At 48.0% G+C, this 16,670-nt stretch overlaps 1 protein-coding gene across 8 annotated transcripts in view; it reads right to left on the reverse strand.

Annotated features, from left to right (window-relative positions):
- Positions 1 to 16,670, reverse strand: part of trc (Serine/threonine-protein kinase tricornered) — a 262,213-nt gene that overhangs the window by 70,342 nt on the left and 175,201 nt on the right. The window contains exon 1 of one of the 8 annotated variants that reach the window (XM_071687191.1): positions 536 to 587. The exons of the other annotated variants lie outside the window; for them this stretch is intronic. Coding sequence (XP_071543292.1) covers positions 536 to 563 — 28 coding nt within the window. The 5' untranslated portion in view covers positions 564 to 587. Of the gene's footprint in view, positions 1 to 535; positions 588 to 16,670 lie in introns of those variants that run through there. 8 annotated transcript variants of the gene reach the window in all.

The raw sequence follows: 16,670 nt of genomic DNA on the forward strand, positions 1-16,670 counted from the left end.
ATATATATATATATATATATATATATATATATATATATATATATATATATATATATATATATATATATATATGAACAAATAATCACATACACAGATACAAATAAAAACATATAAGTAAACAGAAAGAGGGGATTGCGGGAATACAGACCAAAGAGAGAGAGAGAGAGAGAGAGAGAGAGAGAGAGAGAGAGAGAGAGAGAGAGAGAGAGAGAGAGAGAGAGAGAGAGAGAGAGAGCCACTTCAGTGTTAAGAGGACATCAATAACTAATGTGCCGAGAGCGGTTACCAGGTCACGTACCAGCCCTGTGTGCACTACTATTTTACCTGCTCGGTCTTGGCAACACTGTAAAGTCTGACACTATATACTCGTGCGTTACGTACCAGGAAGGTCGGAAGACGGGTAGAGAACCACGAGAATGATGGCTATACCTACGAGTCTGGTTGGTGGTGGGGAGAATAGAGGACCATGCATGCAGTCTGGCTGGGAGGGTCACGTATGTGTATATATAGTGAGGCATCATGACGGAAGACTTACCTGGATCCTCAACACAAGCTAGTCCCATGTCCGTCCTACACCATCAACATACCTGGAAGACAAAGAACACAAATGGTAGTGCAATACAACAGACGCTACGACTAACACAATATCCGTTCATGAAACACACGTCATTCCTTCTTTAAATCTGTTCGTGCAACACACCATCACTTCTTCCGACGCACACACACACACACACACACACACACACACACACACACACACACACTTCACAAACACGAAAACATGTTTGTCAAACACTTAACGCCACCTGAATATGATTATGTCTCCCCAGCTCATGTCCATGTGACCTTAGCCTATAAAAAAAACATGTGATGGACAGCCTCATTACTAACAGCTATGAGCTTTGGTTCATATCCGACGCCCCCCACGCCAGGGGGATGAACACCCGTCAACAAGTCGTATCGCAGTACACAAGACACCGACCTCAGCCCCAGCGAGACAACACCGCCACACAACAGCGTGTGAGCAACACTTGTGGTACGGGTCTGCTCTGTAGCACCAGTCCACCAGTCTGAAGGTACCATGTGAAACATCGGCTTCCCCCACACGTACAGCATCACAGATGCACATACGGACGAACGGACGCAGAGAATAATGGACGAGTGGACCCACGGACAGACTTACGCACGTAGGGGTTGATGCGAACAATATAACTTTTTTCCATTACAGGTGGCATCAATCAATCAAATGGTCAAAAATAAACATCACAACGATTTCCGTTCCATGTATGATGGCTCTGTAGCTAACATGAAGTGCATATCACCCTTGGGGAATCACCAGTCACATACTTCACTACAGCGGACATTTAACCCATGACCTGCGGAGTGTGGTTCCCGGGGACGTGGGGTCATCAGCCAGGCGTTGTCTACCGTCACAGCGGAGCACCACCTGCTCTGCTCTGGTCCGGGTCACCCACCCAAATACACACCCAAGAGGTGCTTCACTGGCGGCTCAGGCCGATGCTTTAATGGCTCCTGACGCAAACGCCAACATCATATAAATATATCGTAAAACCTCAGGGGACCACCCCCTTCCTTCTTCAGGGACTCCCGCCGATCCAAGGATGCGCTACAATCGGTAACAATGAGAGGACGGAATACAGAGTTGAATGAGGGTGGTGTGTGCAGACATGGTAGGGTGGCGTCACGCTGACCAAACACTGACGCTGTCGGCCTCCTCTCCCCAAGGTTAGGTTACTACTGAACTCGGCGCACCATCTTCCCTTCTCCAGTCTCACTTCCATACCCGTCCAGCCCCCCCTCAACATACATAGCCATCACCTGCGCTAAAAGCACACCCCACCTCTTACCAAACTACCTACCAACAAGCAAGCACTCCAACTCTTACTTACCTACAAGCACCGCACCTCTTACCTTCCTACCTTCCTTACACACACCCCACCTCGCACCTACCTAATGCTTTCCCTTCTGCTGTATTTCCTTTCTACAAATTACGTCAGCACCAACGTCAGCAGCAGCTCCCTGGGTGCCCAACTCCATCCTCAGCCGAAAAGGCCCCGTGGGGCATCGCCGTATCACGTCTTCTACAGCAGTTCTTACAGGATCTCAGCAACGCCCTCATCTCCTGCGGCACAGACCCAGCATCCGCCGCTCACTTTCCGAACTGCACCACGAGACCCAGGCAGCGACGCACCTTTCCCTGGGGGATTCCTGCCACACCTGCTCCTCCAACAGCGCCCCGGGACCCCTGCCACGCTTGCTATCCTCATCTCACCAACTTCACCTCACCTCACTTTCTTACTTCATCCTGCACCACTTGCATCACCTTGCCACGAGCGAAATCATTACTATACTTACTTAAATAAAAAAAAAAGCACTGTGTTTTGACTAGTGTTCCTACACCCCGATCCCAGTCCTAACCATCACATGAGAAAGACAATAAAAGAACCCACTACAATGGGGAACCATCGACGAGAAAAATGCCCAGTTTTCTGAGAGAGAGAGAGAGAGAGAGAGAGAGAGAGAGAGAGAGAGAGAGAGAGAGAGAGAGAGAGAGAGAGTCTACGGCCCCAGACGTCAGATCTCCGATAACCCTTTCATCATCCACCAGCCACACACCAGGTAAGTCACAAGACAAACGATTAAAACTGAGGTGATCTGGAAGTGGAGGGAGGACCCTGACCCACCCGGGCCGGCCACCACCTCTCACCAACAGGTTCAACTCTGGGTGTTCTCCAGCACAAGGTCACCAGCACCTTCAACACCACGACCCACCAACACCGGGCCTGCCTGCACCCGCCAACTTTCTCCCCACCACCCGAGGCACTCCTCCTGGCCTGCCTGCCTCTCTCTCCACGGTGATTACAGTCATCGCTACTTCCTCCCAACCACTAGGTCTTGATGGGAGGCTAAGTAGGTGAAGTCGAAGTCTTGTTCGTACAGCCTTGCCAGACCTCGCCCCACTGACTGGTGAAACACGTGAGTAACGGCCTTAATTAACTAACGTCAGTATTGTTTATATCTCGCCCGAGGCAACCATGGACCTCATGTTCAGTGCGAATCACTTTCCCTTGACAAAGTTCTATTCTTCACCCTTACAGGACGGTACGACCGCTGAGCACGACGGCACGCCCTTAAGCTGGACAGTTTGACCTTTGAGCACGACGGTACGACCCTTGAGCGCGACATATGACGACCCTCGCATATGATGACCTGGCCTACAACCTTAAAGGTCATACCATCACACGTAAGTCTTGGGTCGTATCATCACGACGACTCGAGGGTCGTATCATCACGACGACTCGAGGGTCGTATCATCACGACGACTCAAGAGGGTTGTATCATGAAGGCGACCTAAGGGTAGTATCATTAAGACCACATCTGTCTACACGTTATACCAATCGACTGTCATTTCTTAAAGTTCACTGCCAACTGTGAAGCACACACACACACACACACACACACACACACACAAACACATCCTCTGCCGCTTCTTCCGGTCCCAGATAAGCGGCGGTCCAATCAAACACCCTAAAACGGGGCGAGGCTTGATCAAAACAAAAGGCAGCAACACCATGGCCTTATCTCGGTGAGGGAAGCCGTCGTATGGGCTGTGGGAGGGATGCTGGGGGAGCTACGGCAGCCACCACTATGATTTATTATGAGAACACGAGACCACCAGCGGCAGCAGCAGCAGCAGCACCGTAGCTGACGCTGCCGCTCGGTGTGTGGCGTAGTAGCTCCCTCACCTAATGCCATATACGTGGTGTAGCGGTTTAGCGTTTCTGACCACGAAGCATTCACTGGCCGCCCAGGGTCGAGCGCAAAGGTTCCAATCCTAGTTGCGGCAATAAGTCCACAGTCAACACGGCTCTTCATCCACGTCTAGGGGTTAGTCGATAAATTAGGTACCTGGCTTAGGCTAGGATATATATATATATATATATATATATATATATATATATATATATATATATATATATATATATATATATATATATATATATACGCCAACAACTACATCTACAACGTTGGGGAAGCCTAAGATATGGGAGACTACAAGTTCTGATAACTTACGAATAACGAACTTTCGAGGCATCTACACGAAACTAATTCTACCTAAACTTTGCTGCCAACGGAGGCATATAGTTTACAATGCCTCCCGTATTAACCTGGGAGCCTACAGCACCTACTGCACTATACAGCTAAGCGAGAGGCGGAGGACGAACACAAACGATGAATCAAAGCTGAACATACAATGTCGACATTTTCTTTCCTCCTTAAGAGACCACAAGACAGGTAATCGTAGCCACAGCACCGGTGGACCAACATGTAAGTCTGCCACACCTCCAGGACTAATGATGCATCTCTCACGACAGACTCACAGCTGAACCCTTCCAGTGCTGCTGCTGCTGTGGGTGTTCTAAAGGCGTCTGGAGTCCGGCATAAAGAAGGATAGTAGTAGTTCCTCACATGCTGGACGTCTGAGAATCACAACGGCACGTCTCCCAAGTCCATGAAAGAAAACGAGAAAAAGCGACATCCGGTCAGTGCTGACCATGATAATAATTCGACCTCCTACACACAATATTAGCCACCCAGAGCGTAACACTGACTACCAATACACAAAAACCACACAACCAGACCAAAGAAAGAAGACAATAACACGACACAGTTCCTGACTGGTTCAGCCAACGTAAAGCGCCAACAATTTTAGACATAGGTTTTCTGTTTCTCCTCGAACGTAATTTCTTAGTTACCGACATGGCAGTGAGTAATACAAGCCCCCCCCCCCCAAGCGGTGGCCATTATGATGAAAGGTAAAAGGACACAGAGCCAATCAACTTCGAGCTCTCAGCATGTCTGTGGACCTGGTTCAGTCTGAATCCTGAATCATTTACCGACGATCACTTTCAAGTGTGCAATTTCTCAGCCGTTCTCCAGTCTGTACTTACAGCGGCATTGGCATCGACCATAGCCACAGAGAGCAAGTCTTACCCCAGGCCGGCAAACACACTGGTAATGAACAGTACATGTGTTAAAAACAAATACAAAGCTTCAAGACGAATACTGGGTTGTATAATGAGAAACACTGAATACTGGGTTATACAGTGGGAAACACACTGAATACTGGGTTATACCGTGAGAAACACTGTGAATACTGGGTTATACAGTGAGAAACACTGGGAATACTGGGTTATATAGTGAGAAACACTGTGAATACTCTGTTATACAATGAGAAACATTGTGAATACTGGGTTATACAGTGAGAAACACTGTGAATACTGGGTTATATAGTGAGAAACACTGTGAATACTCGGTTATACAATGAGAAACATTGTGAATACTGGGTTATACAGTGAGAAACATTGTGAATACTGGGTTATACAGTGAGAAACACTGTGAATACTCGGTTATACAGTGAGAAACATTGTGAATACTGGGTTATACAGTGAGAAACACTTTGAATACTCGGTTATACAGTGAGAAACACTGTGAATACTGAGTTATACAGTGAGAAACACTGTGAATACTCGGTTATACAGTGAGAAACACTGTGAATACTGAGTTATACAGTGAGAAACACTAGGAAAACTGGTATATACAACGAGCAACACTGAATCCTAAGCACAAGAATGAGAAACACTGCCAGTATCCAGCTGGCCAACATGTAACACTAAGAATGTTGAGTCATACAACGACCGAGACAGTCATCAGACCTGCTCGCTAGCCCAGAGGCCAGGTTACAGCCACTCACCACGCACACCAATAACCTTGCAGGTCAAGGTCATGACCGAAGGTCAAGCTTGCTCAAGAACATACAAACAAACGTGTTGTATACACCAGTGTTCCTCACATGGACTGGGGTCTAACCCGGAAGACTACTGTAAACCTACCTAAAGCCCCTACCACTCCTGCTGGACACAAACTTCCCCAAAGACACACAGTTTCAAAAGATACGTTTTTCACTTTCTCCAAAATTCGTAAATACTTTCCCTTCTCTTTTCTTTTTTCTCAGTTTCATAATTCTCTCTATATTTCAATTAAGGCCCAGCCTTGATGTGGACTCATGTCCGTGACAGGAGCCTTTAACATAAAAAAAAAAAAAATGACTTCGTAAAGACATTACAAAATATATATGTAATCATCCCGTGGTACCTTAAAAAAATGACTACGTAAAGCCATTATAAAAAAAAAAGTATGCAATTATCCTGTGGTACCTTTACATCCAGAACTCGTTCTGAACGCCTGCAGGTGTGTGACAACCTCACACAACACTGGCGACACGTCGGTCACAACACTTGGCAAGGTGCACCACAACCAAGTGATCGTGGTCTGACAGACATGCAAGAGGCTGCGTCTCTCCTCATTCTGCTAGTGCTGCCACGCTGGACATTATCCCCCCCTCCCCGTGAGCACGATGATCGTACCACCCTTGAAAGCAAAGGTCGGGTCAAAGGCCAGGTCACTAGGCACAGAAGCTGAACTTCCTCGGTCAATATGAGCCTCACGATCAAGATACAAGTTTGTGTTTCCTCAGTCAAACGGTAACATTTCTGTAGAAAAAGGATCTTTGTTATCATGAGCTTGACCACAGGGGGATCTAACACTCGGCACTGAGCTTTGGAACCTACGCAAGGGAAAGACACCATTCCATCTGGGATTCCGATTCGACGATGAACTGATCATCCAATGAGGTAACGAGGTCATCATTAGTGTGGACACGAACACTAAAAGATAAGCCTAACGACCTTTCTACACTTACCTCCCTATATCAGCTGTCGGATATACAATGGAAGACATTCACAATAACTGTAAATTGCATGACTGTTACTAAGACCCAAGCAAAAGACATCATTAATGACACTACAAAAAAAACCCAGCCTTAACCTTTGCTCGACAGCGAATGGCCTTCAAGCTTGAAGGTGTTCATTCAGTGCGACAAGGAGTGAACAAGAGTCCTTGTGGGTTCTAGATATGAACAGCTCCCCTGACCTCCTTACTTCCTTCCTCTCAAGGTGCGCACACTGTCAAGGCCTCAGGCCTGACGTGAAAGGTCAAGATTATTCAATGTCACGGCACACACCATCCCTCCAACACGCCGGCCCTCGCTACGATACGTCGAGCCTTACCGCACTTGGCAAACTCTCTAGACCTGGTACGTGGAACTGAATGTAGCCATGGTCATAGTGCAAAGCCACATACTCTCTCTCTCTCTCTCTCTCTCTCTCTCTCTCTCTCTCTCTCTCTCTCTCTCTCTCTCTCCATGGTGACCCCCTACAGACCAAGCAAGAATCGTGAATCACAGCCACACTCCAGTATGGCTCTCGGTTGCCAGTTGTTGCTACGGGGCGTCATGACTCTTCGTCACCAGCCACCACATGTTTTCAATACCAAGGTCACGACGCAAACATCACACACACACACACACACACACACACACACACACACACACACACACACACACACACACACACTAACATCCTGAACAGACTGTGAAGGACCGCACTGCATGCACGTTTATGTTGGTGAGTTCTGGGTGTTGGAGGGAGGTGTGGGTACGGGGGAGCAGGTCAGGGGGCATAATGTTGAGGGGAGGTGTGGGTACGAGAGAACAGGTCAGAGGGCATAATGTTGGAGGTGTGGGTACGAGAGAGCAGGTCAGAGGGCATAATGTTGGAGGGAGGTGTGGGTACGAGAGAGCAGGTCAGAGGGCATAATGTTGGAGGGAGGTGTGGGTACGAGAGAGCAGGTCAGAGGACATAATGTTGGAGGGAGGTGTGGGTACGAGAGAGCAGGTCAGAGGACATAATGTTGGAGGGAGGTGTGGGTACGAGAGAGCAGGTCAGAGGGCATCATGTTAGAGGGAGGTGTGGGTACGAAAGAGCAGGTCAGAGGACATAATGTTGGAGGGAGGTGTGGGTACGAGAGAGCAGGTCAGAGGGCATAATGTTGGAGGGAGGTGTGGGTACGAGAGAGCAGGTCAGAGGACATAATGTTGGAGGGAGGTGTGGGTACGAGAGAGCAGGTCAGAGGGCATAATGTTGGAGGGAGGTGTGGGTACGAGAGAGCAGGTCAGAGGGCATAATGTTGGAGGGAGGTGTAGGTAAGAGAGAGCAGGTCAGAGGGTCAGAGGGCATAATGCTCCATAATGAGGGAGGCGACGGCTGCTGGTGGGCCAACATGGCCAGGGGCGCCACCATACTGGGACGACGAATGGAGAACATGGTAATGCAGTGCACACACACACACACACACAACACACACACACACACACACACACACGGAGGGAAAACAATGCCGAACATGGCACGTTAGGTCACCCCCTCAAACAACGAACCGCACTATATTCGGGGAACTTCCACGCCCTTGACACACATGACGTCACCAAACTGTTACACGTGTGACACAGCCGCTGATACGAAACCACGGCTTCACACCACCATACGCAGCTGACGGCAGATGAACCAAGGGAAATCTCGACGGTATAAGACGCACAAACTACAGACATACATTAATGAAATCTTTACTGATGTAAAGCTTGAACCAACTCCGTCAGGAGGGAAGTTACCAATGAAACGTGTGACGACGTCACATCTCGGAGATGGAAAGCTAAAAGTGTGGCGGTTATACTGTCTGATAAGCACAGATTTAGCGAACACAACTACGGGTAAATTTCTTAGTTACGGTGAACTGGTTAAGCAAGTTAGGAGTCCCCAAGTATTTATGCGTGTGTGATGGAGACGCCGCTTATGGAGAGAAAACCAGCAAGCAATCTAGGTGTGGGTGAGGCGAAACACAGCTTACCTGGGCCAAGAGGTGCTGGCTCTGTGCGTCGCCGTCCACTAACTCTCCCTTGGTACCCAGGCGAGTTGTGCCAGTAATATACCTCCCTGGTCGATGGCTGCCTACCATGAGAGAGAGAGAGAGAGAGAGAGAGAGAGAGAGAGAGAGAGAGAGAGAGAGAGAGAGAGAGAGAGAGAGAGAGAGAGAGAGAGAGAGCATCTTCGCACGCTCACTGGAGGAGCCAAGATCAATAAGGAATAAGGATAAGGCCTGAGACAGACAGCTGGACGTATGACCCAATCTTTTCCCAGCCTCACCAAGACGTTCACACAATGGCCTTGTCCCACGCAGCGCTCCAATACATCTGGGTCAAGCACCAGCAAAACGGGAGAACAAGAGAGGGAGCACCAACCGCTCCAGGAGCTAACCCCTGATGCTACTCTCTCTCTCTCTCTCTCTCTCTCTCTCTCTCTGCCAGTGGAGCCAAAAATCTCCCTCAATTCACCTCAACCATTAAAGCCAGTACCCAATCATTACCTACGACGATCACACGCTATGGCAACATCCACCACACACCACCGTCGTCCATGTCACGATCCAGCATCACAACCAGTACCCAGTCATCACCTAGGGTGTCGTCCAGCACCGTCACCACAAGAACATCACCTACACCGTCATCCATCATCATCCCAGCGGTACGTCCACTATGACATTTGCCACCACAGCCACTCTCACCACCCGCCACAGTCCCCACCATCATGACCCACACCCATCGTCAACCCCAGCCACACCACCACACGGGACCCGAGCTCCCCATGAGCTGGCGTTACCAAAAAGACGATACAACAAAGGAACCCAACTCCGCTGACCTCAAACCTACCGCTGGAAATATCAGCGAAGGGTTCATGGCCGACCTGTCTCGTGCGGCCTCCAATTAACCTACCTACCAGTCTCTAGCACACACACACACACACACACACACACACACACACACATACACACACACACACACACACACATACACACACACACACACACACACACACACACACACACACATACCCCTGATAACCTCCCTCACAACACCACACTGAAATGCCTGACCGCTACATCACAGGGCGATACACATCCACAACCAACAACGTACAGACCGACACACCACACCAAGATCCTCGCGGACACTGATGGATCGGACTTGATCCTCTTAATGTTTCGCGGTGAAGGCCCACCGTGGCTGAAGGTCGCCAGGGACCAGCCCGTGCGATCCACAGCCACGTTACGCCCCAGTACTGTCGTCGGCCATACAAGGCTTTACGCAACACCTTCTCGTATCTGCTTTAACCAGAACTGACACCGGGTCTTCCCTGCAACACCTTCCCTCTTTTCATCATACTTTCTTCGCGTCATCAGTCTACCTCGATAGCTCCTCTGCCTCTATGGAGGCAGAGGAGTGATACAACAGGGTCCTCAGGGGTATTACGACCCCTGTAGTCTGCTGTGAACAACATCAGGACCAGTCATCCCACACACACACACACACTGACCCTCCCTGTGGTAGCACGCGTATACCACACAGGGTGCCAATCACTCGGTATTCCACACCCTTTCCGTCAACCTTAATCCTTACATCCGTCGTTCACAGCACCACTACATCCACCGTCCACACAACGCTACAACATCCATCACCCATAAAACCACAAGAGCCGTCGGCCAAATACGGTTCACGGCTGGACCGACCACCTTCCCTAGCAGCACACACGCAGCTAAAAATACACAAGTGGTTGGTACAGCCTCCCATGACGCAGCAGCAGCAGCGATACACACCTCCCCCACTCCCAAACACCACCACCCTCCCCTCTCCACCCTGGCGGACCAAAATCCTAGATAACTCCACTAGCCATTAACGCTCGCCCGCTGCAGTCGTCTGAAATATACAGCAGCCACGCTCACGCCCATAACACGCAAGACACACACACAACACGCAAGACACACACCCACAACACGTTCACATACACACAAAATATACGCCAGTATACGCACACACGGGCACCAGACCGACGCCAGCACGTTGACAACTCGGGCACTGGTACCGGCATTGACAACAGCTCACCCAGCTACGTCCACCCTTCCAGAACACCCTCAATGGCCTCAGAACTGGACAACCGCCAATCCAGTCCTTCCCCCAACCCTCACCCACGACTGCCTCCGCAGGTCCCACTCCCCCTCCAGGTTGTCCCGTCCAGTCCGCACATGGAAGATCAACTGAACTGAGACACCACCTGGGCAAGAATTTCCAAATCTTCCACTTGTCGAGTGCACACGGTCCTCGTCGACTTGATACACCTGGCACTCGCCTGCGCCTCAAAGGAAACAAAAAACTAACCTAAACTTTCATTTTCTTAGACTCGCCTACGCTTCCTCCCATCTGGTCTGCCTCCGCACCCACACCAAACTAGAGATTGCTAGAGGAGGTGCAAAAGGCGCTCTCTCGCCATCACCTCAATCTCATCCAACAGTTAAGGAAGCTCCTGCACCACACACACACACACACACACACACACACACACACAAACACACGTCACCAAGGTCAGGTCTTACCGGATCCACGATTCATCCTGTGGGCGTTACCACAAAAGCATTGTAGAGGTCACATGGGGGCCTTGTTTCGGACCTCAGTGGGTATATAACTAAGTGTTGCAATATTGGTGTATTACAAACGGTTTCAGTCGCTTTCCATACAATAAACTTGTCTGCCTGACGTGAAAAGTGGACACGACCTCGAATTTCAAGTATCTTATCAGGGGATCCGATACACACAGTAGTGATCGTACCGTGCACTTGTACCTATCCAGTGGACGGTGGCGCAAAAGAGGATCGAGTGTGCACAAAAGGTCTGGTGACTTGGCCCGTAATGAAAGAGCGACATTAACAACAATAAGATGTGCCACATCATGCTAGGTTGGTCTGGACTTATCCATAAAAAGTTCTATTATTTTTTTTCTGAATTCTTAAGAGTCAAGTGTTTTTCGTGAGCGTCTGACCATATACACTTGATAATTCGCACTATCAACATCTCTAAACAGACTAGATCGCCAATGATAACCTATAGCCTGACCATAACCTAGCAAGGCGAACATCATGTACTTTGGCATCAAACACCTAGCTATAATCCAGCAGAGTCAATGTCTAGTATCATAGCACCTAAAACCTAGCCATTATCTAGTAGACCGACAACTAGTATTATAACACCTATAACCTAGCCATAACTAGCAGGGCCCAACATCTTGTATCATAGCACCTAAAAACTAACCATAACCAAGCAAGGCCAACATATATTATATCTAGCAGCGCCAACATGTTCTGTACTGATCTTGTTATACTTCCTCCATCCACATCTTGTATGATGACACACGACACTGCCATGTAAATAGACCGACTGGTTCCTGTTTACACCACTCGTCCACCTGCTTCTAACAGATCATCTGTTCCTTCCTAATCCTAGATCACAAACAACAGATGACTCTTACTATTATCATACTATAATTATAAACAAACAACAGATGACTCTTACTATTATCATACTATAATTATAAACAAACAACAGATGACTCTTACTATCATCATGCTATAATTATAAACAAACAGATGACTCTTACTATTATCATACTATAATTATAAACAAACAACAGATGACTCTTACTATTATCATACTATAATTATAAACAAACAACAGATGACTCTTACTATTATCATACTATAATTATTAACAAACAACAGATGACTCTTACTATCATCATACTATAATTATAAACAAACAGATGACTCTTACTATTATCATACTATAATTATAAACAAACAACAGATGACTCTTACTATTATCATACTATAATTATTAACAAACAACAGATGACTCTTACTATTATCATACTATGATTATAAACAAACAACAGATGACTCTGACTATCATCATACTATATTTACAAAAAACATAGACACGAACGAGTGTGTGTGTGCAGGTGAGCTGGTCTCCCGCCTGAACGTAAGACGAACAAGGTCAAAGTAGACTTAGCTACAGAACGCGCTCCCACTGGACGTCATTAACAAGGGCACGGCAGATGCTCGACACAGTGTGAGGAAGGACATTACTAGGACACAGTCACAACGTTGTCGAAACTCCTGCTGCTGCTGCTGACCTTGAGGTCTGAAACCAGACTGTGGGACATTTGGTCATTATAGTGTGTCCCAACTTGGTGTTCACCAGGGGTACACCAGCTATAGCCGACACGCGGGATGTTCACGATCATGATATCTCGCCACTCGCAACATGTATCCTGGGTGTGTTGTGGGTAGATACTGGATCACACCGTCCAGTACTGATGTTTCTTAAATCACTCGGTCTTCCAGCATCTCTCACGGGGTTCCCTTCCTCGAGGGCAGATGCGGTGTGGTCGGTGTGCGACTGTCCCTTCCAGTGAGCGCTCCTTGACCGTGACGCATTCACGGGGCCGCCCAAGAGTCGAGGGCAGAGGTTGGAATCCTGATTCCGGCAGTTGGACCACAGTCAACCCAGCTGTTCATCCCACCGCAGAGGCTGGTCGATAAAATGGGTATCTGGGTTATATACATATATATACATATATATATATATATATATATATATATATATATATATATATATATATATATATATATATATATATATATATGTATATATATATATCCTTGGGATAGGGGAGAAAGAATACTTCCCACGTATTCCCTGCGTGTCGTAGAAGACGGAGGGAGCGGATGGCTGGAAATCCTCCCCTCTCGTTTTTAATTTTCCAAAGAAGGAACAGAGAAGGGAGCCAAGTGAGGATATTCCCTCAAGGGTTCAGTCCTCTGTTCTGTCTCAGCTAACATAATAAAAACCACTTTTATATTCTAAGCGACACAACTTGCCCACATATCATGTAGTCACTGTCGATTTCAACTTCCTTTTTATGAGCATTTACCCTGACTCCCCGCGGCTCTCTCTCTCTCTCTCTCTCTCTCTCTCTCTCTCTCTCTCTCTCTCTCTCTCTCTCTCTCTCTCTCTCTCCTACAGACAAAATGTGTTGTGTACGCTGCTGGCCCAGGATACCATCAAGGCTCCTGACAACCTTTATGGCCGCCAGTAATAAATGCCGTTAAAAAAAAAAAAATTGCCCGTCGAGTGCCAGGGGAGGAATGCTTAATGACCTTGGAGTGTAAGAGGAGGGTAGCGTCCAGGTGAGGGTAGGGGGTAGTAGTATTCTACTAAATGTTATCTAATTCAGCTACAGTATGGTACTGATATAGAGACACTGCTGTACTTCAAGCATTTCCTACCTAACAGAATCATCTCGCCTAACACGACGTCCCTCTCGCCTAACATGACCTCCCTCTCGCCTAACATGACGTCCTTCTCCCCTAACATGATGTCCCTCTCGCCTAACATGACGACCCTTCTCCCCTAACATGATGTCCCTCCTCGCCTAACATGACGTCCCTCTCGCCTAGCATGACGCCCCTCTCGCCTAACATGACTTCCCTCTCCCCTAACATGACGTCCTTCTCCCCTAACATGATGTCCCTCTCGCCTAACATGACGTCCCTCTCGCCTAGCATGACGTCCCTCTCGCCTAACATGACTTCCCTCTCACCTAACATGACGTCCCTCTCGCCTAACATGACATGACGTCCTTCTCCCCTAACATGAACGCTCAGCCATTTGCAACACCTTCTGACAACACTGTTTCCTTGTAATCCAAAGTGTTGAGTCCCGGGGGCATCACCCAGCCTCCTTCTAAAGAGGCCTAACGACTTTATGCTGGTCGTTCGTCAACGACAGATAAACTGACCACGTCCTCTCCAGGCCTAACGACCTCTGCGGTCGTCTTTCAGCGACAGGCCACCTAAATCACCCCCCCCCCCCCCCGCGCGATCGACTGTTAAGGCAGCTCCTTGCCAGCACGCACCCCAGGGGGGTGATCTAGGATGGAAACCCCCCCCCCTTCGCGTCCACGACCGCGTCAGGCAGGTGGTGTACAGAGTCCATCGGGGCGGTGCACCCAGCAGGTGCAGCAGCCGCTTACGTGATAGCCCTAATCTCGTATCATCCAAGTGCTCCACTTGGAAGGGTAAAAACTGAAGATAAAGTGGGAGACTTTGGTCCTCGGTGAGTATTTCCTGTGCAGAGACAAGCGAACGTCACGAGACAAGATCATCAGGCGCACTATGGTATACACAAGATGGCAAGTAACTCATCAGTTCAATTTCTTCGGTATACATTCAACCACTTCAAGAAAAAACAAAAAACAAGGATGAATGTTGTCCTTTCTTAAGAAAAGTTCCGTTTCTAACCAAGCTAGGAGAGGGGTACCTGCTCTTTCCCATGCTAGGAGACGGGTGGGTACCCCTACTCTTTCCCATGCTAGGAGACGGGTGGGTACCCCTGCTCTTTCCCATGCTAGGAGACGGGTGGGAAAGGAGCTAGTACCCATCTCTTAGCATGGGATGGAGTTAGCACATATATCCTAACAGGGAGGAGCTGGACACGTACAAACAGGACAGTACAATGGGAAATGTTCAATGTACAGAGATTCAAATTCAGGTTTAGTGTACAACGGATTCACGGTGCGAGAGAGTACACTTTATCCACTTTATCCACAAGTAAGTAGAACATGGGAATGAGAATGGTGCTTTATTAAAACTTAAGAATGAAAAATCACAGCCTCAAATAAATGACTTTACGTCGTTCATATATCGATACATGCTTACTTTTAGGGCAGTAGGCTAAGGAAGGGTATCAGTGACGTGCAAGGCTGCGCGTACCTGACGAGCCCATATAGATTAATAACAGAGTTACGGATAATGCACAGGTAAAAGTTAAGGATCGAATACCTTCACCTCGTAAATGTCGATCGAAGGCTGAATCAAGGGCAGGCAGGCACCATCACCAGCACCAACCAACTTTTTACGAGGCATGGATCCGGCCGGAACCCACCGGGTTGAGGGAGCTATCTGCCTCACGGGATAGTCTGGAGTGCACGTGAGCCTATCCTGCCGTGGTGAGGGGCACGTTATGGTCCAGGAGAAGCCAGCGCCCCGCCTGCCTCAGTCCTGGCGCTGGTCCACCTTCCTCCCCCCACAGCAACACTGCCACGCTCTTCTCCCCTCATCACTGCACGTATTCTACACCTGCCTCTAACGTCCACTTCTCATCCCGTTTCCCTCCACAATTATCCAGTTTTATCTCATGTTTCCAGTACCAGGATATAAGAAAGTTGACTATGACTAAACTATGGTCACTGGAGTAACGAGGCACCATCCTGTTCCTCGTCTTCTATTAAATCTTTTACGTACAATTAATTCTAAATTGGAGATGAGGCCTGATACATAATTGCACGAGCAGGATAACAGACACCATTGGGCACAAGAGTTTACCAGCACTTCCCCTTATAGATCTTATTATGACAAAAAAAAATCTAAACCGGCCCAGCAGTCGAGGCCACTCACCCAAAATCTTGAACAGTAAGGTTCTAAGGTGACCCAAGACTGAGGAACAAACTCACAGACCTCAGATTCATCCCTCCCACATCCTGACCTCAACATCGTCACCGTGATAACCCACATACATTCCATACCAGCATTCCATATCAGTGTTTATTTCACGGGTTTTTATTCTAAAAAAAAAACATGCATAATGTATATCAATAATTAACCAAAGTAAACCTACACACATACGTATAACACATAACTCCAGTGACACTAACACGCGCGTCCTGTAATAAATATGAAGATCGGTCCAGGTATGAATAAGACCAGCCATCTGGGCTCTTGCAGAAATTTCCGAAACCATGGTT

The sequence above is a fragment of the Panulirus ornatus genome, chromosome 43 (assembly GCF_036320965.1).
Source record: "Panulirus ornatus isolate Po-2019 chromosome 43, ASM3632096v1, whole genome shotgun sequence".
NCBI lineage: Eukaryota > Metazoa > Arthropoda > Malacostraca > Decapoda > Palinuridae > Panulirus > Panulirus ornatus.